At 55.8% G+C, this 23029-nt stretch overlaps 2 protein-coding genes across 7 annotated transcripts in view; both read left to right on the plus strand.

Moving 5' to 3' along the window:
- The window catches only part of AHCYL1 (adenosylhomocysteinase like 1), a 28342-nt gene extending 21131 nt beyond the window's left edge, over positions 1-7211 (plus strand). The window contains exons 10-17 of one of the 2 annotated variants that reach the window (XM_039709505.1): positions 1081-1169; positions 1604-1674; positions 2263-2357; positions 2615-2713; positions 3235-3303; positions 4360-4438; positions 4801-4921; positions 5410-7211. In XM_039709505.1, the coding sequence (XP_039565439.1) occupies positions 1081-1169; positions 1604-1674; positions 2263-2357; positions 2615-2713; positions 3235-3303; positions 4360-4438; positions 4801-4921; positions 5410-5416 (630 nt within the window). In that variant the 3' untranslated portion in view covers positions 5417-7211. Of the gene's footprint in view, positions 1-1080; positions 1170-1603; positions 1675-2262; positions 2358-2614; positions 2714-3234; positions 3304-4359; positions 4439-4800; positions 4926-5409 lie in introns of those variants that run through there. The other variant, XM_039709506.1, reaches the window with a different exon arrangement.
- A 473-nt stretch (positions 7212-7684) lies between these two features.
- On the plus strand, positions 7685-22363 carry STRIP1 (striatin interacting protein 1). 5 transcript variants are annotated; one of them, XM_039709503.1, is made up of 21 exons: positions 7685-7813; positions 9963-10032; positions 10300-10374; positions 10915-11049; positions 12661-12781; positions 13063-13131; positions 13499-13605; positions 14684-14811; positions 15667-15849; positions 15933-16150; positions 16420-16485; positions 16679-16742; positions 17254-17325; positions 17416-17490; positions 17655-17752; positions 18261-18387; positions 18480-18580; positions 18803-18869; positions 19595-19699; positions 19845-20049; positions 21667-22363. In XM_039709503.1, the coding sequence occupies exons 1-21, from the start codon at positions 7763-7765 to the stop codon at positions 21912-21914; spliced, it is 2385 nt and encodes a 794-aa protein (XP_039565437.1). In that variant the 5' UTR covers positions 7685-7762; the 3' UTR covers positions 21915-22363. The 5 variants fall into 5 exon arrangements, with proteins under 5 accessions (XP_039565437.1, XP_039565434.1, XP_039565433.1 ...); XM_039709500.1 differs by lacking the exons at positions 7685-7813; positions 14684-14811 and adding exons at positions 7821-7979; positions 14003-14130; XM_039709499.1 differs by lacking the exon at positions 7685-7813 and adding an exon at positions 7821-7979.
- The last annotated feature ends 666 nt before the right edge of the window (positions 22364-23029 follow it).

Below are 23029 nucleotides of genomic sequence, written 5' to 3' on the forward strand. Positions count from 1 at the left end.
ACCTTCTGCTAGACCAGGGTGCTCCAAGCCCCACCCAACCTTGAACACTTCCAGGGATGGGGAGCCACAGCTTTTCTGAGAAGTCCATTCCAGTGCCTCACCACCCTCACAGGGAAGAATTCCTTCCCACTGTCCCATCTAACCCTGCCCTCTGGCAGTGGGAAGCCATTCCTCCTTTTCCTGTCACTGTCCCTTGTCCAAAGTCCCTCTTCAGCTCTCCAGAAGCCCCTTCAGGCACTGGAAGGGCTCTAAGGTTTTGCTGTAGCCTGCTCTCCTCCAGGCTGAGCACCCTTAGCTCTCCCAGCCTGTTCACCCTGACTGGTTTCCCCTTTGGAGTGAGTTGAATCCCAGCCTGGGTGTGTTCAGTAGACCCAAGGCTGGAGCTGGGTGATAAGTGAGGGTCACTCTGAAAATGTTTTTGGTCCAGCACCTTGCTGGTCACAAAACAAGTCTGAGTAGAGTCTGTGCAGCAGAGCCAGGTGTTGGTGTGGGTTGGTGATGTGGAGAGTTGGACTTAGTTTTAATTTTCCACTGAGGGGAGGGAGCAAGTCTGAGATGCTGTTGCAGGAACCCTGTGCTCCCTATGCTGATGTGGCAGCATGGGATGGAGGACCTGCCCCCTGAGGAGTGCAGGACAGCTCTGAAATCCTGTAGCTTAAAGGCAAGGGGGCAGTGTGTGCTCCTCTAAGCTAATTCCTGGAGGAATTTAATTCCTGCTTGGAGAAAGGCTCCTGCAATGCTGGGGCTGCACAAGCTGTGAGAGCATTGTGTTGGGAAAACTCCTGTCATGGGTATTTCCAGCTGAGGCAGCCACAGCACTGGCTGTCACCACTGGGGAGAATTCCTTCCCAATATTCTGTCTAATCCTGCCCTCTGGCAGTGGGAGGCTGGTGGCCTTGGAGGGGGAGCTGGGCTTGTGGCAGTTGTGCCATTCACCAGGCACATCCTGAGCTGTCCCTGGCATTGGGCAAGTGGCTGGGATGAGGATCTTCCAGCATGGGATGGGCCTGGGCTCTTTGGGGCAGGGACTGTGGCACTGGTGGGTGTGTGTCCTGCCTCACTTATCCTCTGCCTCGGCAGGTTGGGAAGGGATGCTGTGCTGCCCTGAAAGCCCTGGGAGCCATCGTGTACGTCACCGAGATCGACCCCATCTGCGCTCTCCAGGCCTGGTAAGGTGCTCCCATCTGCTCAGGAGTGTCTCTGTCTCTGCTCTTCCAAAGCCTGCCAGAGATGGAATGAAGCCAGGGGGGTCTGTGGTGCATTTTGGAGATCATGAGCCTTGTGGGGGTGTGATGGGGAAGGACTTGGGCAGCTTTCAGGGATGGGGTACTGGGCAGAAGGTGCACACTGGCTGCTTTGGGGAGGCTGCTCAGACCTCTATGCCACACATTCCTGGCTCATCCAACATTTCCAAGAGTGGGTTGGACATGCCAAGTGTTGCACAGCTCTCCCTTGTGGCACTGGTGTCCCTGGAGGGGTAGAGGAGAGCCTGGGCTGCAGCCAGACCAGTTTGGAGTTGCTGAGATCCCTCATAGCCTAGGGCAGAGAAGGAACAAGCTTCTCCTCCTCATGATAGTCCCTATTCCCTTTTTTTTTTTTCCAGTATGGATGGATTTCGGGTGGTGAAGCTGAGCGAAGTAATCCGTCAGGTGGATGTTGTCATCACCTGCACAGGTAGGGACAGACGAGGCTGGAGCAGGCTGAGGAGCATCCTTCCCAAGGGGGGTCTCAAAGGGGCTGGGAATGGAGGACATTTCACTGCTCTGTGCTCCTAATTTTCCACAACAGCTGGGCTCTGATTTGCTGTATGACCACAGTCCTGGCCCAGAGCAGAGGGACATCTTGGTCACGTGTTCTCCGGGTATTTTGGGATCTGCTAGAGCCTGGTTAATTCATGGAGCAAAGATCAAAGATTTGGGCACTGCCCAGGCTCCCCAGGGAATGGTCACAGTCCCAGTCCTGCCAGAGCTTTAGGGGTCTTTGGACAGTGCTCTCAGGCACAGGGTGGGATTGTTGGGACCCTATGCAGGGTCCAGGAGTTGGACTTGATGACTCTTGTGGATCCCTTCCAGCTCAGGATATTCCATGACAGCACTTGTCCCACGTGTTCTCTGCTGTCACAGCCACAAGGGCTCGTGTCTCAGGGAAGCTCGTCTGATGTTGCCCAAAGCTGAGCTTCTCTGACTCGAGTTCAGGGAAGGAGAAACCAGAGGGTTTGTGTTCCCACTGCCATGGGATGAGCTGTGCCCTCTGTGCCTGCAGGGAACAAGAACGTGGTGACCAGGGAGCACCTGGACCGGATGAAGAACAGCTGCATCGTGTGCAACATGGGCCACTCCAACACCGAGATTGACGTGGTGAGTGCCAGCACCCCTGGCAGTGCCCTCCTGCTGGCTCCCCTGGCAGTGCCCTCCTGCTGGCACCCCCTGGCAGCGCTGCCTGCTGGCTCCTCTGGCAGTGCCCGCCCGCTGGCACCCCTGGCAGTGCCCTCCTGCTGGCACCCCTGGCAGTGCTGCCTGCTGGCACCCCTGGCAGTGCCCTCCTGCTGGCACCCCTGGCAGTGCCCGGCCGCCGGCTGGTGCCGTGACCCAGCCCGTGCCTCCTCCTGTTGCAGACCAGCCTGCGCATGCCGGAGCTGACGTGGGAGCGCGTGCGCTCCCAGGTGGATCACGTCATCTGGCCCGACGGGAAGCGCGTGGTGCTGCTGGCCGAGGTGCGGTGAGAGCTGGGCCGTGGTGCCTTGGGCCTGTCAGGAAATCCCAGATTTAGCCAGGTGGAAAAGTGCCGAGGGAAGCTTCAGGGCTCAACAAAAGGGTTTTTTATTTATTTTATTTGTTTTTTGTTTTCTTTCTTGGGGGTGGGTGTGTCATACCCCACATGCAGCCACAGAGGTGCCATGTGACTCCATTCTTCCGAGCTGGGATTCATCCCACTCAGGCAAACCCCATCTGTGCAGGGTTTCCCAGGTGCTGGGTGGCTCCTCTTCCCACAGGAGCTGTTCTGGCAGGAGGAGGGACTGGCTTTTCTAGGGACCACAGCATTCCCCTGCCTTGAAATGAAGAGTTAAGGTGGCAACTGGAGCAGACTTGAAATGCTCTGGTCACTGTGCTCTGGTTCTCTGTGCCCCTGGTCCCCTGTGCAGGGAGGGCATGGAGGTGAATCCCATGTGGGAGCTTGGTTTGGTTTGGATTTGGGAGCATGTCCAGCTCTGTGCTGACTCCTGCTTTCTCCCAGGGCCGTCTGCTCAACCTCAGCTGCTCCACAGTTCCCACCTTCGTTCTCTCCATCACAGCCACCACACAGGTCCGTACATGGGTGGGGCTCTGCACAAGCCTAGGGGTGGGGATGGTTTGGAAGGAGCTGAGAACATGCTGGGATTGGTCCTTGAGATGGCACCACTGCCAGAAATACCATTTTTTCTGGGCTGGAGTTATTGCTGGCATGAACCCAGTGTTTTGGGTACAGCAAGTTTTGGGAGAGCTTTTAAATGAGTGGTTTCATGGCACAGATCCTGCTGGGCTGGAACACAGGTTTAAGCTTCCCCCAGACAGGTTTGAGCCCTCCTAGGACGGGTTTGAGACCCCCTAGCATGGGTTTAACCTTCCCCAGAACAGGTCTAAGCCCCTCTAACACTGATTTAAGCTCCTCCAGCATGTGTTTAAGCCCACCTAGCACAGGTTTGAGCTTACCTCAAGGCAAGGCTTTGTTTGGGCTGGGAACATGGAGGGGGCTGGTGGCACTGGGAATACTGAGGGGACTGATGGGACTGGGAATGATGGGACTGGCAACACTGAGGGGATTGATGGGACTGGGGAGCATGGAGGGTCTGGTGGCAGCGGTGCTCGTGGGGAAGAACAGCCAGGCTGACAGTGGGGAATTTCCTTATCCCCACTCCTGTCAGCCCAAGGGGAGAGGGAACAGGCCTGTGTTTTAGGCTTGGTTTCCAGCAGTGGAAGCCAATACTGTGGTGTTGCAGTTTCATCTGTTCTGAAGGAATGAACCTGGTTTTTTGCCAGTTTCTGAGGATCAGCCCCTCTTTTTCCATGTGCCACAGCAGCTGGGTGGTTTCAGAGAAGAGCTGCTAACCCTAAACCATCCTCATCTTTTTCCCTGGGGTGTTGAGCCCAGATGCTGCAGACAGGCTGGTGGCATCTCATCCCTGCTCTCTGATCCCTCCAGGGGGATTGTGGAGACCCAGACAGGGATGTACCTGGGTGGGAGCCTTTCCCTCGAGGCATGTTAGAAATGGTTGCCCTGCCCCTCAAGCTCCCAGATCCTTCTCTATGTTTGTGAGCTTTGTGCTCCCCAAGCTGGTGGCTGTTCCTGACTGTTCCCAGCTTATCCCTGTGCTCTCCACAGGCTCTGGCTCTGATTGAGCTCTACAACGCTCCCGAGGGCCGGTACAAGCAGGACGTTTACCTGCTGCCAAAGAAGATGGGTGAGTGAAGGAGCTGGCTTTTCCCTGGGGAATCCATGTGCCAGCAGGGTCAGAAGAGCTCAAACCTGGGCTGGGAAACAGTGGTTTCCAGAGGGACAGCGAGGTCAGGGAAGCCACCAGAGGGAGTGACCTTAAAATCCGTGGGGGTTATTTGCTTTATCTTTGTTAGTGTTCTGCAGCGTGGGAGGATCCCACATCCTGCAGCCTCCCTTCTCTGGGATTTTCCATGCCCTCCTTGTGCCTTTAGGGGCACAGCCAGCCCAGGCTTGGGCTCAGCCCTGCTTTGGGTGATGGTGAATGCGGGGTGCTGCCCATGTTGTGGTGGGAGTGGAGCCCCTGAGGGTCCCTGTTCCCATTCCCAGATGAGTATGTGGCCAGTTTGCACCTGCCATCCTTTGACGCCCACCTGACGGAGCTGACGGACGATCAGGCCAAGTACCTGGGACTCAACAAAAACGGGCCTTTCAAACCCAACTACTACAGGTGAGAGCTGCAGGGCAGGAGCTCCCAGCTCCCCGTTGGTCTGGAGTTCTGCCTCCAGCTCCGGGGTCTCCAACAGCAGAAGGATTGGAGCTGCTGGAGCGTGTCCAAAGGAGGCCATGGAATGCTTTGAGCCCCTCTGGGACAGCTGGAAGGCTCCCAAGAGAGCTTACAGTCCCTTCCAGTGCCTGAAGAGGGCAGGGTTGGATGGGGTATTGGGAAGGGATTGTTCCCTGGGAGGGTGGGCAGGCCCTGGCACAGGTGCCCAGAGCAGCTGTGGCTGCCCCTGGATCCCTGGGAGTGTCCAAGGCCAGGCTGGACAGGGCTGGGAGCAGCCTGGGACAGTGGAAGGTGTCCCTGCCCGTGGAATGAGATGAGCTTTAAAGTCCCTGCCAGCCCAAAGCAGTCTGGAATCCCGTGCCTGGGGTATCCCCTTGCCCTGGCACAGCAGCACCTGCCATGTCCCTCACTGTCCCTTCCTTCTCTCCTAGATACTGATGGGACCATTTCCATGAAGGACCAGACCACACAAGGCAACATTTGAGAGATTATTTTTTGAAATAATTTTTATTTTGGTTTACCTTTTTTTTTTTTTTTTTTTTTCCACCACTACCTGAACCTGTTTTTACATTTTATCTGTGATTTTAAGGTCAGGTTTTCTTTTCTCCCCCTTTTCCATGATCGCATCCCTGTCTGACCTTGCCAGACAACCTGGGATTTGCTTCTTGCTTTCATGTGGCTGAAGCTGCTGATTCCCAGCCCTGGCTCCAGGAGGGGCTTTCCCTTTCCTGCTGGGCCAAGGGCACTTCATTCCTGCAGCAATGGTTTCTTTTGGCTTTTATTTTGTATTTTTTCCCACCTTTCCAGCCCACGTCAGTCTCAGCCGGGCTCCCTGTGGATCCGGAGATGCTCTTCTACCTTATCTTCTATTTCTTTGTGTGGATTATCTGCAACTTCTAAATTGCCTTAAAGAGCCCAGTTTTAGCTGCTAGATCCCTGCTCCGGGTGCTTCCTGGGAGCAGAGTGGCCTGCAGGACACCTGGCAAAGGGGGTGACTGTGCCCAAGCCCAGCCCGGCTCCCTGCGCTGAGGTGGCCCAGCTTTGGTGGCCACTGGCCTGGGTTTGCTGGCCACCTGGGCCCAGGGGAGTTCAGTGTTTCAGGGTGCTAATCTGAATCTGGATGGGGGTCGCTTTCCCAGCATTATCCTCATCTCTCCTAGGTTTTTTGTTTGTTTTTTTTTTTTTTAGCCAAACTGCACCTTAATTGAGTTTTAAACATTTTTTTCCGTTTATTTGGTTTTTTTTTTTTCTTCCTCCTTTCCTTTTTGATCCTTACAGAGATGTTTTAGAGGGCGGGGATTGTTATTAGATGTTTTCAAAAGGAAGCATTGGGGACGTGGCTGCCTTCCCACCTCCCACTGGGAAGTGCTGGGTGGTGTTGAGGGTGTCTGGGGTGGGTTTTGGGGGCGTTTCACTATTTTTTTTTTGAGCTGGATGCAGAGATGAGCCTTCCCCATACCCCAGCCCGGCCCCTCTGCTCCCTGTCACTGTTTTCCTCACCCTCTCCTGGTGTGTCCTGGCTGCTCCCATCACCTCCTCCGTGCCCTCCCTGCTGACATTTCCCTTTCCCAGCTTGTGCTGGGGTGTGGGCAGCTCCTTCCACCCCACTGAGGCGTCTCTGGCTCCCGTTCCTTTCCCCACCCAAGGGAGGGAAGGAGCTGCTGGCACCTCCTGGATGGTGGAGCTGCTCCTTCCCCCTTAGCAGGGATCCACCTGGACGGGTCCTTCCCAGGGCATTTACAGGTTTTGGGGGGTGCCGAGCTCCTTGTGGGGCCGGGGCATGGGAGAGGTGCTGCGATCATCCCCCTCCACGTCCTCTGACTGTTCCTCTCTCCCTCCCTGCCTGGTCTCCTCCTGGATAGATTTTGGGGACCACCTGCCTCGCTCCCCCAGGGATCACCCGGGTCCCTTCCACCATCCCGCAGCCCTCCCCGGGGCCGGCTCAGCGCGCGGGGATGGGCGTTCGTGGGAAGGATCGGGAGCATCCCCCCTTCCCGGGAGCCCCCCGCCCGGGGGTCCCCGTTCCCACCCGGCCCGGGGGGAATCTCGGCCAAGGGCTCTGTGTCTGTTTAAGCCATGCTGGGGGAGCCCGGGCTGACGGCGGCGGCAGCAGCGGCGGGCCGGGAGCGAGAGGTTTATTTTGTATAGGAATGATTTTTAATGAATGCAATATTAATCCTTGCAGATGAGCAATAAATCATTAAAGTCTAATTAAACTATTAGGAAAAACGAAGTGCTTTTGGTTGTGGGTGGTTTGTTCGGTGCCTTGGGGGGGACATTGAGCTGTTTCTGAGTCCAAGGCAGGGCTGGAATCTCCCTTTGGCCGCCTTGGGGCTGGCATTGGGTCCTGCCAGAATTTTCTGAGCGTTGCCACAGCTCTGGATTTTGGGGTGTCACCTTCTTTAAAGCCCAACGCGGTTTAACCCCGTCAGGTTCCTTTGTGGGGTCCGACTCCCCTCTGAGCCCATCAGGTCCCCCCGTTTTGGGGTCTGAGCCCCCAGCCCCGTCCCCGGAGCGTTCCTTTGTTCCGGGCCCCTCAGGGTGGGTTCCTGCCACTCCCAACATGGCGGCCTCCAGCGCCCGGCCCGCCCTGGGGCGAGGCGGAAGTGCCGCACCCAGCATGGCCGCGCCCGGGGCCGCGCCGCACCCAAGATGGCCGCGCGGGGGCGGAGCCCGCTGCCCGGCCGTGTGTCGCGCCGTCCGTGGCCGCCCGGCGGGGCCGACGGGCGGAGCTGCATCGCACCCACCGGAGACACCGGCGCTCCCCCAGGTGCCACTCCCAACATGGCGGCGGCGCTGCCCCGGCTCTCCCTGCCGCTCCCGCGAGAGGAGGGGGTGAGTCCTCGCGAGAGCTCGGCGCGGCGGAGCGGCCGACATGGAGCCGAGTGGCGGCCCCGGGCCGGGCCCTGTCCCGGTCCCGGGGAACAACAAGGGTCGCGGTGGGGCGGCCGCGCCCGGGAGGGGCCGCGACCTGGCCCGGCCGCCGCGCAAGGACTCCGAGGTCAGCGCCGCCGCCGCCGNNCGCCGGGAGTGGGGCGGCCTTCCCGGGCGGGCGGGCCGCGCCGGGCCTCGTCCGGGGCCTGCCCGTGGGTGCCGGTGCCCGGGGGCGGTGCCGGTGTCCGGGCGGTGCCGGTGTCCGGTGGTGCCCGTGCTCGTGGATCCCTGTGGGTGCCAGTGCCCGTAGTGCCGGTGCCCGGCTCTGCCAGCCCTGCTTGGGCACCGCCTTCCCCGGGAGCAGCCCCGGGCCGGCTCGGCCGCTGGCTCCGGTGCTCCAGTGCTGGAACCGGTCCTGGACCGGCCGCTGCCTCGGTACCGGTTCCCTGGCGCAGTGGCCCCGGGCTGTGGAGCCGAGAGGCTTTCCCTGCCCGGCCTGCTCGGCCCTGGGGCTGCCGGAGGCTGCCTGGTCTCGGTCGGTGCCGAGTTCCCCTTCATCCATCCATCCATCCACCCCTTCCGCAGGTCCGGGGGCCGTGACCGGGCTGGGCCGCGAGGGTGGCTCGGTCGGCCGGTCCCAGACGGGAGTGACAGGGCTGGCCCGGGGGTCTCCCAGCCCATCCGGGGGTTTTCTCGCTGTTGCCGGTCGTTGCCTGCCCGGGGTGGATGTCGGGTCCCGCTGCCGTGCTCGGATCCAGCGAGAGGTGACCGACCCCCCCGGGGACACCCCGCGGTGCTGGGGTCACCCTGAGCCTTGGTTGTGTGGAGCTGAGGTATCCCGGGGCTTTTCCAAAGTGTTTCATTCCTGGGATGGCCCCAGAGCCGTTCTCTCCCACGGCTTCCTCAGAAAGGTCCCTGGAATGCCAGGGGAGGGATGTGAGGGGGAATCCTGGAGAACCTGAGGTGGATCGAGCTACCCCTCTGAGACTCCTGGAATTTGGGATTATTCTGGTGTGGGCCTGCCCCTCTGTCAGGAGTGGGAGCCTCCAAATTGAGGATAGTTCTGCTTGTGGATTCATGCAGGGGTGGGTGCCCCAGAATTTGTGTGGGTTTAGGTTCTTCAGGAATACGTGCCCCAAAATTTGGGCTGGCTCTGCTCCTCGCTCAGGGGTGGATGTCCTGAGCGGGTTCTGCTCTGAGTCTGCCCTGTGCTCAGGAGTGTGGGTCCCAAAATTCCGCTCAGGGTCTGCCCCTCACTCAGAGGTGGGTGCCCCAGAGTTTGGGAGAGTTCTGGTGTGGATCTGCCCCTCACTGAGGAGTGGGAGTCCCATAATTCAGGAGCATTCTGCTCTGGGTCTGCCCCTCACTCAGGAGTGAGTGCCCCAAGATTTGGGATGGTTCTTGTATGGGTCTGCCCCTCACTCAGGAGTGAGTGCCCCAAGATTTGGGATGGTTCTTGTATGGGTCTGCCCCTCACTCAGGGCTGGGTGAGGATTCTGTTCTGGATCCTCCCCGTGCTCAGGAGCGGGAGCCTCATAATTCAGGAGAGTTCTGGTGTGGATTTGCCCTGTGCTCAGGATCCTGAAATTTGTGAGAGTCTTGCTGTGCAGCTGCCCCACTCAGGCTGGGTGCCCTGAAATGCTGTGGGTCAATGTTCTTGATTTCTGTAAAGGGAGCTGGTATTTAGTGCACTAAAGATTCTCCTGGATGTTTTTGCAGCCTCTCCAAAGCTGTTTGGAGTTGTTTCATCCTCACTAATCCCATCTGCTGGGACAGCACAGGGGGATAGCCCAAATTTTCCCAATGTTGTGTGAAATGGGAGAGCTCTGGGAGCTCCCTGATCTCAGAGAAGCCTCTGAGACCCCGTGTCCTGCCGTGTTTGTTGTGCTCTGGGGGTGCTGCAGTGGCTCCATGCGGCACTGGAGACGCAGGAGGTGGGCTGGGGTTGCCTCGGTAACGTTTGTGCTGCTGCAGGAATGTTTTTGGTCCCTAAACCAGGAAGACCAGCCCTGGATTTGCAGGAGGATGAGGTGAATTGTGAGCGTTTTCAGGGGTTTTGGTTTTCCTGAACTATGCTGTAATGGAATTGATTTTTCTCCCATGTGTTCAGGGCTATTCGGAGTCGCCAGACCTGGAGTTTGAATATGCAGACACGGATAAATGGACAGCAGAGCTGTCAGGTAAGGAATCCTTCTGTGATGGATCAATTAATCAACCATCATTTCCTCTCCTGGTAGAATTACAGGAGCTCTGTCAATTCCAGTATTGCTTTATTATTATATTTAAGTGCTGTATTGTTGTTAAAAGTGACAAGATATGTGTAGTTCATCTTTTTGGCCTTACACTGGGTGGGGTTTTATTACATTTTGATATTTTGCTGAAACCGCAGTTCCCAGGGCTGGGTTGCAGTTTGGTGCAGGTCTTTGGAGCTTCTCCTCTTTTGGCAGAGCTGTACAGCTACACAGAGGGGCCAGAGTTCCTGCTCAACCGAAAATGCTTCGAGGAAGACTTCAGGATCCACAGTAAGAGCTGGATCATTTTCTGGATTCCTCTCCCCTGGGGAGGGACAGGGATTTCTCTTCCTGGAGAAGAGGAGCCTGATGTCAGAGCTCACCGGGGTCTGCAGCTTCTTCTGAGGGGCAGCTTCAATCTCTGCTCCCTGTGACAGGGACAGGAGTCAAGGGAGGGGCTGGGGCTGTGTCAGGGCAGGGTCAGGCTGGATATCTGGAAAGGTTCTTCCCCCAGAGGGTGCTGGGCACTGCCCAGGCTCCCCAGGGAATGGGCACAGCCCCAAGGCTGTCAGAGCTCCAGGAGCACTTGACCAGTTCTCTCAGTGACCCGGTGAGATTCTGGGGTGTCCTGTGCAGCACCAGGAGCTGGCCATGATCCTTGTGGGTCCCATGCAGCTCAGGCCGTTCGGTGATGCCACAGCTGCTGTACCCCCTGCTGCAGAGCAGGAGCCGTCCCTCAGCCCTCACCCGTCCCGGCAGCCCTTCCCCAGCATCCCCTGGCTCTGCAGGGCCCGGCGGAGCCTGTCCCCAGAGCCCTGCTGTGCTTTGCAGTGCGGGACAAGCGGTGGCCGGAGCTGGAGCGGACGCAGCACCGCACGCACGCCATGCGCCTGCTGGACGGGCTGGAGGTGACCGCGCGCGAGAAGCGGCTGCGCGTGGCACGCGCCATCCTCTACGTGGCACAAGGTGACAGCGGCCCTGCCCCTTGCTTCCCCTGCTAGCTGCGTGAAGTGGGGTGTTTTGTTCATGTATATATTGTATATATTGTATATATTGTGCAGTGAGATGGGCAGATGTATGTGTTATATTGTATACGTTAACTGTTTTATGTATAGCCTCTATTTAAATATTTAATGTAGAACTCCTTTACGTTTATAAAGTTTATACATATATAGATATAAGATATAGATATAAGACCTATATATATATATATGATATATAGATATCTTATATCTATAGGTATGTAATATATATGTATCTATCTTCTATAGAGATCTATATAGATATAAGATTTAGATCTATATATATCTTATATATCTAGATCTAAATCTTATATCTAGATATATCTAGATATAGATATCTTATATCTAGATATATCTTATATCTAAATCTTGTCTATATCTTAGATATAAGATTTAGATTTGGATATAAGATATATAAGATACATATCTATATCTTATCTAGATCTTATATCTAGATAAGATATATAGATAGATATCTATAAGATATGTGTATCTATATATATCTTATCTAGATATAAGATCTAGATAAGCTATATATAATATAGATAAAAGGTATAGATATGTTTTATATATATCTTTATATATATATTTCATATATCTTTGTATCTTTTATATGTATAAGATATATATAAAAGATACTTATATGTAATATATATTTGATACATTCTGTATAGTATATGTACTATGTAATACACAATAGGTAATACAGAGTTTTGTATTATATATACTGTAATGTACATTGTATTATAATATGTATTATAATACGTATTATAATACAATGTACATTATAGTATATATGATACAATATATATTGTAGATTACAATTCAGTCTACAATATGTTTTGTAGATTGTATTGTACTATATGTTACATATAGAATGCATATTATAATTATATGTGTATACTATATACATGAGACATAGTTCAATATAATCTCATATGTATAGTATGCACATAAAAATATTTAATTATGTGTACTACATGTAGTACATAATACATTATAATCTACAATACATGTTACATATAATATTCTGTATATTATATATTATATATTATATATATTACATTATATGTGTTACATATAATGCATTGTGTATTTAATATATTTCTACATTATATATTAAATGCATTTAATATATATTATGTATCAGATATAGTTTGTGTTACTCATATTATATATTATACATTATACACAATGTGTTATATGTATTGTATGTAATATATCAATATATAATATAATGAATATAGAGTAGTAATATTATATGATAATTACAAATTATTTTAATGCATAATATTTTGAAGAATCTTCATTCCTTGTGGATTCCCTTCCACCTGGGATGTCTGGAACCAAGCTGAATCTCCTGGGAGCAGATAGTTTAGAGCAGTTTGGCCCAAAATCTGGCTGATGTCCCTGTGTTATCCCAGTTCTGCAGACCAGGAGTGCATTACCCAGGGAGGGCAGCTCCACGCCCTGCACCCCAGTTCCCCAGTGTGGAGGGTGGGCAGTGGTGCTGGGCAGGGCCCGTGGGGCTGGCATCAGCAGGGTCTCCTCGCAGGCACCTTCGGGGAGTGCAGCTCCGAGGCCGAGGTCCAGGCTTGGATGAGGTACAACATCTTCCTCCTGCTGGAGGTGGGAACGTTCAACGCCTTGGTGGAGCTGCTCAACATGGAGATTGAGTGAGTACTGAGGGAAAACACTTCAGGAGGCTCTGGAATTCACCAGAGTGACTCCCATTGTCCTGTGGATGTGTAATGTAGGATTATACCTGATTTCTCCTGAAATTCCCCATGAATCAAAGTGCCTGGCAGCAAACAGGCAGCTCTGCTCCTCCTCACATGGCTGGGAGCGGGGAGTTCATGGCAGCAGTGTCTGTCTCAGGTTTGGAGCTGGCACGTGGAGTGCCCATGACAGAGTCTGAATTCCCCCAAATTCTCTCTGAGCTGTTCTCCCTCCGCAGCAACAGCGCAGCCTGTTCCAGTGCCGTGAGGAAACCGGCCATTTCCCTGGCTGACAGCACCGACCTCAGGTATGGACTGGGACTGGGGCACCAGGAGGGGCTCCAGGGTTCTCTGGGAGCTTTGGGAGGCTGAGGCAGGCACTGCAAGGGGTCCCAGAGCTGTCCCAGCTCTGAGAGCTCCTGCAGGTGTCTGTCATGCTCAGCCTGCACAGCAGGAATGGGACAGGTTTGGGATATGAAAGCAGTAACATTTGGGAAAGCAGATTTTTTTCCTGTTTGGACTTGTAGAGACTTTTCCCCCCAGCCTGTGTACTGGTGTGGAGCAGGTACCTGAATTGTGGATCTGGGTTTCTCCAGCTTCTCCCTGAGCCCTGGCTGCTGGCAGTGCTTCCAGAACTTATCCCTGGCAGGGATTCAGGTGCCCTGGTTTTTGCAGGGTGCTGCTGAACATCATGTACCTGATTGTGGAGACTGTGCGCCAGGAGGCCGAGGGGGACAAGCCTGAGTGGAAGAGCATGAGGCAAACCTTCCGAGCAGAGCTGGGTGAGGACCAGCAGCAGGGATAGAGCTGCCAGGGCTGGAGACAGTCACATGGGATTTGGCTCTAGGAGTTGGGTAATAGTGACTGCCAGCACTGGGTTGGTTTCTGCACCACTTCTGGGGCAGAGGGAGGTGAGCGGAGGAAGCCATCCAGCCTTTTCTGCTGCTGGGTGCCCTCTCCCTGGGAAAAAAACAATATTTGAGCTGTTGTTTCCTCTTAAACATAAAGGTAAGAAATTACGGTGTTTATGAGGCCTTGGAAGGGGAGAGGGAGCTATCTGGGGTGAGGTGAGAATCTTGGACCTAATGGGGAGGAGATTGCAGGAGCTGGTGATACTGGTGGGCAGGATCCTCAGCCAGGGGTGAGGAATTCCTGGCTGATGGTGCTGTGTGGTTCCAGGAGCCCCCCTGTACAACAATGAGCCCTTCTCTGTCATGCTCTTTGGGATGGTGACCAAATTCTGCAGCGGCCATGCTCCACACTTCCCCATGAAGAAAGTGCTGCTTCTGCTCTGGAAGACTGTGCTGGTAAGGAGAGGCCGTGGAATGTCTGGTTTGAGACTTGGCAGAGGAGGGAATTCTGCTCTCAGAGTTGGCTGTAATTGCTCCATCCTCTTTCTCTGGTGTTCAGTTTTCCTTTAAACCCAGTCCCAGGTTTTCCTCCACAGGGAGCACTGGATATTGGTGTCTGGAGCTGGATACTAAGGATAGACCCAAAGCAAGGTCCTTGGCTGGGGAAGGGAAAGTTCTGAACAGTTGTGGATACCTGAACATCCTCCTGTCCCTTCTGCCTCTGTCAATGGCAAGAGGAGCACAGGACAGGCAGCTCCTGTTTGAAATTGGGGAAGGGTTTGGGCTCCTCAGGACAAGAGAGACTTTGAGGGGCTGGAGTGTGTCCAGGGAGAGGAACATCACTGGGGAAGGGTCTGGAGCGGCTGAGAGAGTTGCAGGGGGCTCAGCCTGGAGAAAAGGAGGCTCAGGGGGGACCTTTTGGCTCTGCACAACTCCCTGACAGGAGAGGACAGATGGGGGTGAGGCCAGGGGTAAGGAATTCCTGGCTGATGGTGCTGTGTGGTTCCAGGAGCCCCCCTGTACAACAACGAGCCCTTCTCTGTCATGCTCTTTGGGATGGTGACCAAATTCTGCAGCGGCCATGCTCCACACTTCCCCATGAAGAAAGTGCTGCTTCTGCTCTGGAAGACTGTGCTGGTAAGGAGAGGCCGTGGAATGTCTGGTTTGAGACTTGGCAGAGGAGGGAATTCTGCTCTCAGAGTTGGCTGTAATTGCTCCATCCTCTTTCTCTGGTGTTCAGTTTTCCTTTAAACCCAGTCCCAGGTTTTCCTCCACAGGGAGCACTGGATATTGGTGTCTGGAGCTGGATACTAAGGATAGACCCAAAGCAAGGTCCCTGGCTGGGGAAGGGAAAGTTCTGAACAGTTGTGGATACCTGAACATCCTCCTGTCCCTTCTGCCTCTGTCAATGGCAAGAGGAGCACAGGACAGGCAGCTCCTGTTTGAAATTGGGGAAGGGTTTGGGCTCCTCAGGACAAGAGAGACTTTGAGGGGCTGGAGTGTGTCCAGGGAGAGGAACATCACTGGGGAAGGGTCTGGAGCGGCTGAGAGAGTTGCAGGGGGCTCAGCCTGGAGAAAAGGAGGCTCAGGGGGGACCTTTTGGCTCTGCACAACTCCCTGACAGGAGAGGACAGCCGGGTGGGGGTCAGGCTCTGATCCCAGGGAACAGGGACAGGGCAGAGAAAACGACACCAAGCTGTGCCAGGGGAGGTTTAGGTTGGATATTGGGAAGTTTTTTTCATGGAAAGAGTGGTCAGGCATTGGCACAGGCTGCCCAGGACAATGTTGGAGTCAGCATCCCCAGGTGGATTTAAAGGACACAGATGTGGCACCTGGTGGCATGGATTACTGGTGGCCTTGGCAGTGCAGCAGGAGCAGTTGGACTCGATCTGAACAATTCTGTGATCCTGCAAAGTGGGTTTGGGAGGGGCAGGTGTAGCTGTCCCTGGAGCCCCCTGTGCCATGCTCAGCATGCTGTGGTGTCCCTTGCAGTGCACCCTGGGAGGGTTTGAGGAGCTGCAGAGCATGAAGGCAGAGAAGAGGGAGATGCTGGGCCTGCCCCCCCTGCCCGAGGACAGCATCCAGGTGATCCGCAACATGCGCGCGGCCTCCCCGCCCGCCTCCGCCTCCGACCTCATCGAGCAGCAGCAGAAGCGCGGCCGGAGGGAGCACAAGGTGGGGACAGGGACATTAGGGAGGGCACTGCCAGCCTCTGGGCTTGCTTTTGGGACATTCCCTTCCCGCTCTCCCCGCTCCAGGCCCTCATTAAGCAGGATAACCTCGATGCCTTCAACGAGCGGGATCCGTACAAAGCTGACGACTCCCGCGAGGAAGAAGAAGAAAATGATGATGACAACAGCCTGGAGGGAGAGACCTTCCCCCTGGAACGGGATGAAGTGATGCCCCCCCCTACCCAGCACCCCCCCAGCGACCGCATCACCTGCCCCAAAGGGCTGCCCTGGGCCCCCAAGGTCCGGTGAGTCCGGGGTCTCCCTGCTGCGAGAACTGGAGCAGGGTCAGGGAAACGGGGGCTGTTGGATGTTGGGAATCTCAGCAGGGATGTAGGGAAGGTGTTTGGGATGGAGTGGTCACTTCGATGGCTGTTTTCTTGTGAGGTTGGCTGGGCACCCTTTACCTGACCACAAGGCTGTTCCCTGTGTCTGGGCTGTGCCTTTCCCTGTGCCTGGCTGGACATCTTCCAGATGCTCCAGCAGGTGTGACTCTTCCCTTCTCCCTTTGCTGCAGGGAGAAGGACATTGAGATGTTCCTGGAATCCAGCCGCAGCAAGTTCATCGGCTACACGCTGGGCAGGTGGGTGCAGAGCCAGCCCAGTGCTGCCATTATGAGGGGCCTGTGGGAGAGGCCAGTTTGGGGGCTGCTTTTGTCTCTACATGGCAGCAGGGAAGGCCTTGGCTGGCTGGTCCATGGCTTCATCCCTGGGTGGTCTCTGCCCCACCCCTGGGTGCTCAGCTCTGCTCCCAGCCTGGCTCTTTCCCTCCTCTAGTGACACCAACACGGTGGTGGGCTTGCCCAGGCCCATCCATGAGAGCATCCGCACCCTGAAGCTGGTGAGTTGGGGAATTCCTCCAGCCCCTGCTGCTGTATGGGTGCCCCTTGCCCATCTCCCTGCTCCCATCACAGCTCAGCGTGGATTTTCTGACCATTTTCCCCTTCCTCCACCTAGTGATGTGAGAGCAGCCTTAAGCTTTCATCTCATCCTGGACTCACAGGTTGTCTGAGCCCCTTCCTTAAGGAGCTTCATCCCTTCCTCAGGGGACTCCATCCCTTCCTCAGGGGATTCCATCCCTTTCTTAGGGCATTCCATCCCTTCCTCAGGGGATTCCATTCCTTCCTCAGGGGATTCTGTCCCTTTCTTAGGGGGTTTTATCCCTCTCTTCATGTCTTCATCCCTTTTCCACTGGCCTTGTCGCAGACCTGAGCCCAGCAGCTCCCACCCTGCACATCTACAGGTCACCCCTGGGACAGGGATCTCTGAGGGATGGAACAGGGTGGTGGGAGCAGGCTGGGGCTGGGGGCAGCACTGGGGGACTGTGGTGACCCCATCCTGTCCCCCTGCAGCACAAGTACACGTCCATTGCTGAGGTGCAGGTGCACATGGAAGAGGAGTTCCTGCGCTCCCCGCTCTCCGGAGTGAGTGTGGGGGTTTACTCCATGGGCTCATACTCCATGGTGCTGGTGGCAGCTCCTGGGATGAGGTTTTCTGGTCTCTCCTGGCACCAGGGGGAAGAGGAAGTGGAGCAAGTCCCTGCAGAGATCCTGTACCAGGGCCTGCTGCCCAGCCTGCCCCAGTACATGGTGAGCTGGGGAGCACTGGGTTTCCCTGGATCAGTCCCTTTCCAGTGATGCATCCCAAGTTTTTGCCCCTGGCCCTTCCTTGTTCCTCCCTCCTGCAGTGGGGAAAGGGCTGTTGCCAGTCCCCTGCAGCTCCCATTCCCCCTCCATCTCTCTCTTCTTCCCAGATTGCTCTGCTGAAGATCCTCCTGGCTGCAGCCCCCACCTCCAAAGCCAAGACAGACTCCATCAACATCCTGGCAGATGTGCTGCCCGAGGAGATGCCGTGAGTGCCTGTGGAGCAGAGCAGCTGCCTGGGGGTGGCGAGGGAAGGAGGGATGGGAGAGTGACCTGGTGTGGGCTGGGGCTCCCTGGGGGACATGACCCTGCTCTGCCCTGGATTGCACCCTGCAGGAACTGGTGGCCTCCTGCAGCAGGAGCAGTTGGACTTGATGATCTCAGAGGGCTTTTCCAACCTGAACGATTCTGTGATCCTGCCAAGTGGGTTTGGGAAGGGCAGCTGTAGATGCCCCTGGAGCCCCCCATGCTCAGCATGCTGTGGTGTCCCTTGCAGTGCACCCTGGGAGGGTTTGAGGAATCATGGAATACTTTGAGTGGGAAGGGACCTTAAAGCTCATCCAGTCCCACCCACTGCCATTGGCAGGGACACCTTCCACTAGACCAGGTTGGGCTTGGACACTTCCAAAGATGGCGTAGCCACAGCTTCCCTGAACAACCTGTGTCACCCTGAGAGGGAAGAATCCCTCCTGACACTGTCCCTCTGTGTCCCCCAGGACCACTGTGCTGCAGAGCATGAAGCTGGGCGTGGATGTCAATCGGCACAAGGAGATCATTGTCAAGGCCATCTCTGCTGTGCTGCTGCTCCTGCTCAAACACTTCAAGCTCAACCACATCTACCAGGTGAGGTGGGCTGGGGTCCAGCTGTGCCCACGGGTCTCTGGGCATGGCAGGACCCTGAGTGGGTCCCTCTTCACCCACGTTCTCCTCCCCAGTTTGAGTACATGGCCCAGCACCTGGTCTTTGCCAACTGCATCCCGCTCATCCTCAAGTTCTTCAACCAGAACATCATGTCCTACATCACTGCCAAGAACAGGTGAGGAGAAGGCTGCCCACCTGCATTCCTGGGGGATGTTGGGAGGGATCCCTGTTTCTTTGGCCTCTCTGCAGTCCCTCCCTGGCAGTGGCTCAGGCTCAGGCAGAGCTGCAAAGTTCCCACCACAGCCCATCTGCAGTGTGTGGGAAGTGGGGCCTGCATTGCCCCCCAGGCCAGGGGGGATCTGGGGCAGCAGCACAAGCACTCCTCTCCTTCCTACAGCATCTCTGTGCTGGACTACCCCTACTGTGTTGTGCATGAGCTGCCAGAGCTGACGGCAGAGAGCCTGGTGAGTCCTCGTGCTGTGACAGTCCTGGCACCTGGGGTGTGCCCGGGGAATTTGGGATGCAGGGACACAGCAGGGCTCCAGCCCCTGCACCCTCAGCTCTCCTGTGCTCAGCTCCTGGGGTTCTGGGGAGGGGGATGGGGATGGGAATGGCAGGTGTCTGCTGGGGTGGAGCATGTCCAGGGAAGGGAATGGAGCTGGGGAAGGGGCTGGAGCACCAGGAGGGGCTGAGGGAGCTGGGGGGATTCAGCCTGGAGAAAAGGAGCTCAGGGGGGACCTTCTGGCTCTGCACAACTCCCTGACAAGGGGATGGAGCTGGGGGTTTCAGGTTCTAGTCCCAGGGAACAGGACAAGCAAAAGTGGCCTCAAGCTGTGCCAGGGGAAGTTCAGGTTGGATGTTGGAGAAAAATTCTTTGTGAAAAGGATGGTCAGACACTGGTACAGGCTGGCCAGGGCAGTGTTGGAGTCACCATCTCTGGAAATGTTCAGAAAATGTGTGGGTGTGCATGTGGCACTTGGGGACAGGGATTACTGGTGGCCTTGGCAGTGCTGTAGGAACAGCTGGACTTGATGATCTCAGAGGGCTTTCCCAATCTTAATTCCATGATTGGAGGATTCCATGCCCACATGCTGTGCTGTCCCCTTTGGACGTGGCTCCTCAGACCACTCCAGCCTCTCCCCGTCCCCTCTCCAATCCCTTGCCTGACCCAGCATCTCCTTCCCCACAGGAGGCTGGAGACAACAACCAGTTCTGCTGGCGGAACCTCTTCTCCTGCATAAACCTCCTGCGCATCCTGAACAAGCTGACCAAGTGGAAGCATTCCCGCACCATGGTGAGGGCTGGGAGTGTTCTGGAGCTCAGCACTGGCCAGGCACCTGCGCTGGGGATAGCCTGGGACAACCCAGGGCTTGAGCAGGGGATGGAGGAGGGGTTGGCCCAGGAATCCATCCCAGCGGGATCTGGGAATGTTCTGGCAGATGCTGGTGGTGTTCAAGTCGGCGCCGATCCTGAAGCGGGCTCTGAAGGTGAAGCAGGCCATGATGCAGCTCTACGTGCTGAAGCTGCTCAAGGTGCAGACCAAGTACCTGGGCAGGCAGTGGAGGAAGAGCAACATGAAAACCATGTCAGCCATTTACCAGAAAGTGCGGCACCGCCTCAACGACGACTGGGCCTACGGCAACGGTACATCCTGGCACCCCTGGCATCCCCAGCCCTCCTGCTCTGGGGTCTGTGGCACCCCTGGCATTCCCAGCCCTCCTGCTCTGGGGTCTGTGGCACCCCTGGCATTCCCAGCCCTCCTGCTCTGGGGCTGTGCCCCGAGCTCGCCCTTTACTGCCTGAGGCTTGGGCAGGTGTGCTGGGTTGCCCTTGGTGGACCTTGGCTGGTTGAGCTTGAGCAGGTGTCTACTGAGCTGCTCTATCCTTTCCCATCTGGACAGGGCAGAGGAAATCAGCTGGGGAATGACTTGTAGGTTGAAATAAGGTAGTTCACTACAGCAAGAGCAGAAAAAAAACAGGTTCGTTCTCTACTTCCCATCAGCAAGTGATGTTCAGCCACCTTGGAGAAGCCAGGCTGCAGCACGTGGAGCTGCTGCTCTGGAAGGCTCATGTTTTAAATAACAAATGCCCCATCATTCCTCCTCCTTTCCTTAGCTTTTATATCTGATGTGACATCACAGAATCTGGAATATTCCTTTGGCTAATTGGGGTCAGCTGGCCTGTGTCCCCTCCCAGGATCTTGCCCACTTGCATGGACTTGATGGGGTGGGAATTTTGGGAGACAGTGCTGGTGCTGTGGCAGCTCTGCTTAGCAGAGCCAAAATGCTGGTGAGTTCCCAAAACCTTGCCAGCTCCCACTGCAAAACCCAGCAGTGGCAGGACTCCTGTGAGAAAACAAATCCCAGCTGAGCCAGACACAGTCCAGCATGTCTGGGTGTGGGAGGGATTTTGGGTGGTGACATTGCAGGGATCAGGGCTCTGCCAGGTCTGGGCTGAAAGTCCTTTTTGGCCTAAATTGGGCTGGAACAGCAGGTTTGGTTCCTCCCTGAGGGGGTCCACATGCCCCAGTGAGATGTCCCCTTCCCACCATCAGGGTGTGGGAGCTGGGAGAGGGTGGCATTGCAGTTTCAGGGGTTTTGTTTTGGCCCAGGGGTGTACCTTTGTGGGGGTGTACCAGCATTTGCTGGTGCTGAGGCAAGTGGGGCTGAAGGGAGCCCCCATTCCTGGCTTCATTTTGGTTGTTTCCCTGTGGTGGGAATGCTGGAGGTGGTGGTGGAGCTGCTGGTGGCTCCTGGCTCTGCACTTTGTTTGAAGTACTTACAAAGACCTTTCCCAAGTGGGAGGAGGCTGGGGGTGCATGGGTTGTTGGGAGGAGGCAGAACCAAAGGATATTCCAGACCCTAGGACATCATGCTCAGGATTTAAAGTGGGAGGAAAAGGAGAAATTGGGGAATGTTGGGAGTGATGGTGTTTGTCATCCAAGTCACCATTCCCTGGGATGGGGGCCTGTTCTCCTGAAGGTGCTGAACACCTGCCTGCTTGTGGGAAGTGGGGAATTAACTCCTTGTTTTTCTTCCCTTGTGCTGCACAGCTTTTGCTTTCTTTGTTAAGCAGTGTTTATCCTAACCCACCAGTTTTGCAGCTTTTACCTTCCTGATTCTTCCCTGCTCTGGCTGGTGTGGGAATGAGCAAGCAGCCGCATGGGGCTCAGTCTGGCTGGGGTTGCACCACCACACCGAGGGCTTAGGGCTGCCTGAGGAGTCCCCAGCTCCTCTCTGACCACTCTGATCCCCGTTCCCAGACCTGGATGCCCGTCCCTGGGATTTCCAGGCAGAGGAGTGTGCCCTGCGTGCCAGCATCGAGCGCTTCAACTCGCGGCGCTACGACCGCGCCCACGGCAACCCCGACTTCGTGCCCGTGGACAACTGCCTGCAGAGCGTGCTGGGCCAGCGTGTGGAGCTGCCCGAGGATTTCCAGGTCAACTACGACCTCTGGCTGGAGAGGGAGGTCTTCTCCAGGCCCATCTCCTGGGAGGAGCTGCTGCAGTGATGGACACAGGGAGGCAGGGTGGGTTGCTTGGAGAGCTCGAGGCTGACCTGAGGTTTGGGGGGTCTCTGGGTGGCTGTGCTGTTGTGGTGGGCTTGGGGAGATGATGGAGCTGGGGGGATCCTCGCTGACACCACATCCTGCCCCTCTGCCTCCTTCCAGGCTCATCCCAAAGCTGAGGGTGCCCTGGGGGTTTCCTGTTTGGGGGGGATCATTGCCCACCTCATGTGATGCTTTCAGAGGCACCGCCCTTCTCGTGCCCCCCAGCCAGGAAGGGGGAGCAGGGGGCACTGTGGGAGTGGGGTCCTTGGGTGGGACACCAGGCTGGCCCTGCCCAGCCCCTCTGGGGGGTCAGGGGGCCTGTGGGGGCTTGAGGGGCTGGGGTGGCCTCCCCTCACCCACGAGGGGTGCAGGAGCTGTACATATATTATATATATTTGGTGATACCTCTGCCCTGAGCGTGGCTGGGCTCTGTCCATGTCCCTGTCCCTCCTGCCTTGAGTTGGGCTGGGATGAGAGTTCCTCATCCCATGTCCTTGTCCCCACTCATCCCTCAGACCCTGGGGGTACATGGCCCCTCCCCAGCAGGTTTAATCTTACCTTGCACCCAGGTCTGTTGGTTTGGGGGGCTGGTGGCCTTGGGGGGAGCAGGTTCTCCCAGGCATTGCCCTGTCCCATTCACTGACCCCTCCTGGGATTTCTGACACCACTGTGGTGTTACCACTGGGATTTTCTTTGGTCCTTGCTTCCAGCAGAGGATCCTGACACCAAATCCTGCCAGAGCTCAGCCTTGCACATTGCCTGGCCTCAGTTTCCCTGACAGGGGCAGCAGCAGCCCTGGGGGATGAAATCCTGGGGGATTCACCCTGATTTGAGGCAGAGATTTGCAGAGATGGCTGTGGGCAGAGGGAGCCTGGGACAGCACCAATTCCACCCATCACCTGCTGGGATTCTGAGCCCGTGGAGCTCCAGGAGTGAATCCAGCTGTGGGGATGCTCAGCCCCAGCCCTGGAAGCTGCAGTCTCAGCCTTGTGAGCCATCAGAGAGGTTCTGTGGGCACAGCCTGGATGGTGACATGCCCTTAATCCCTGCCTGGAGCTGTCCCCATCCTAGCCGGC

The sequence above is a fragment of the Passer montanus genome, unplaced genomic scaffold, assembly GCF_014805655.1.
Source record: "Passer montanus isolate IOZ18808 unplaced genomic scaffold, ASM1480565v1 scaffold211, whole genome shotgun sequence".
Taxonomy (NCBI): Eukaryota; Metazoa; Chordata; class Aves; order Passeriformes; family Passeridae; genus Passer; species Passer montanus.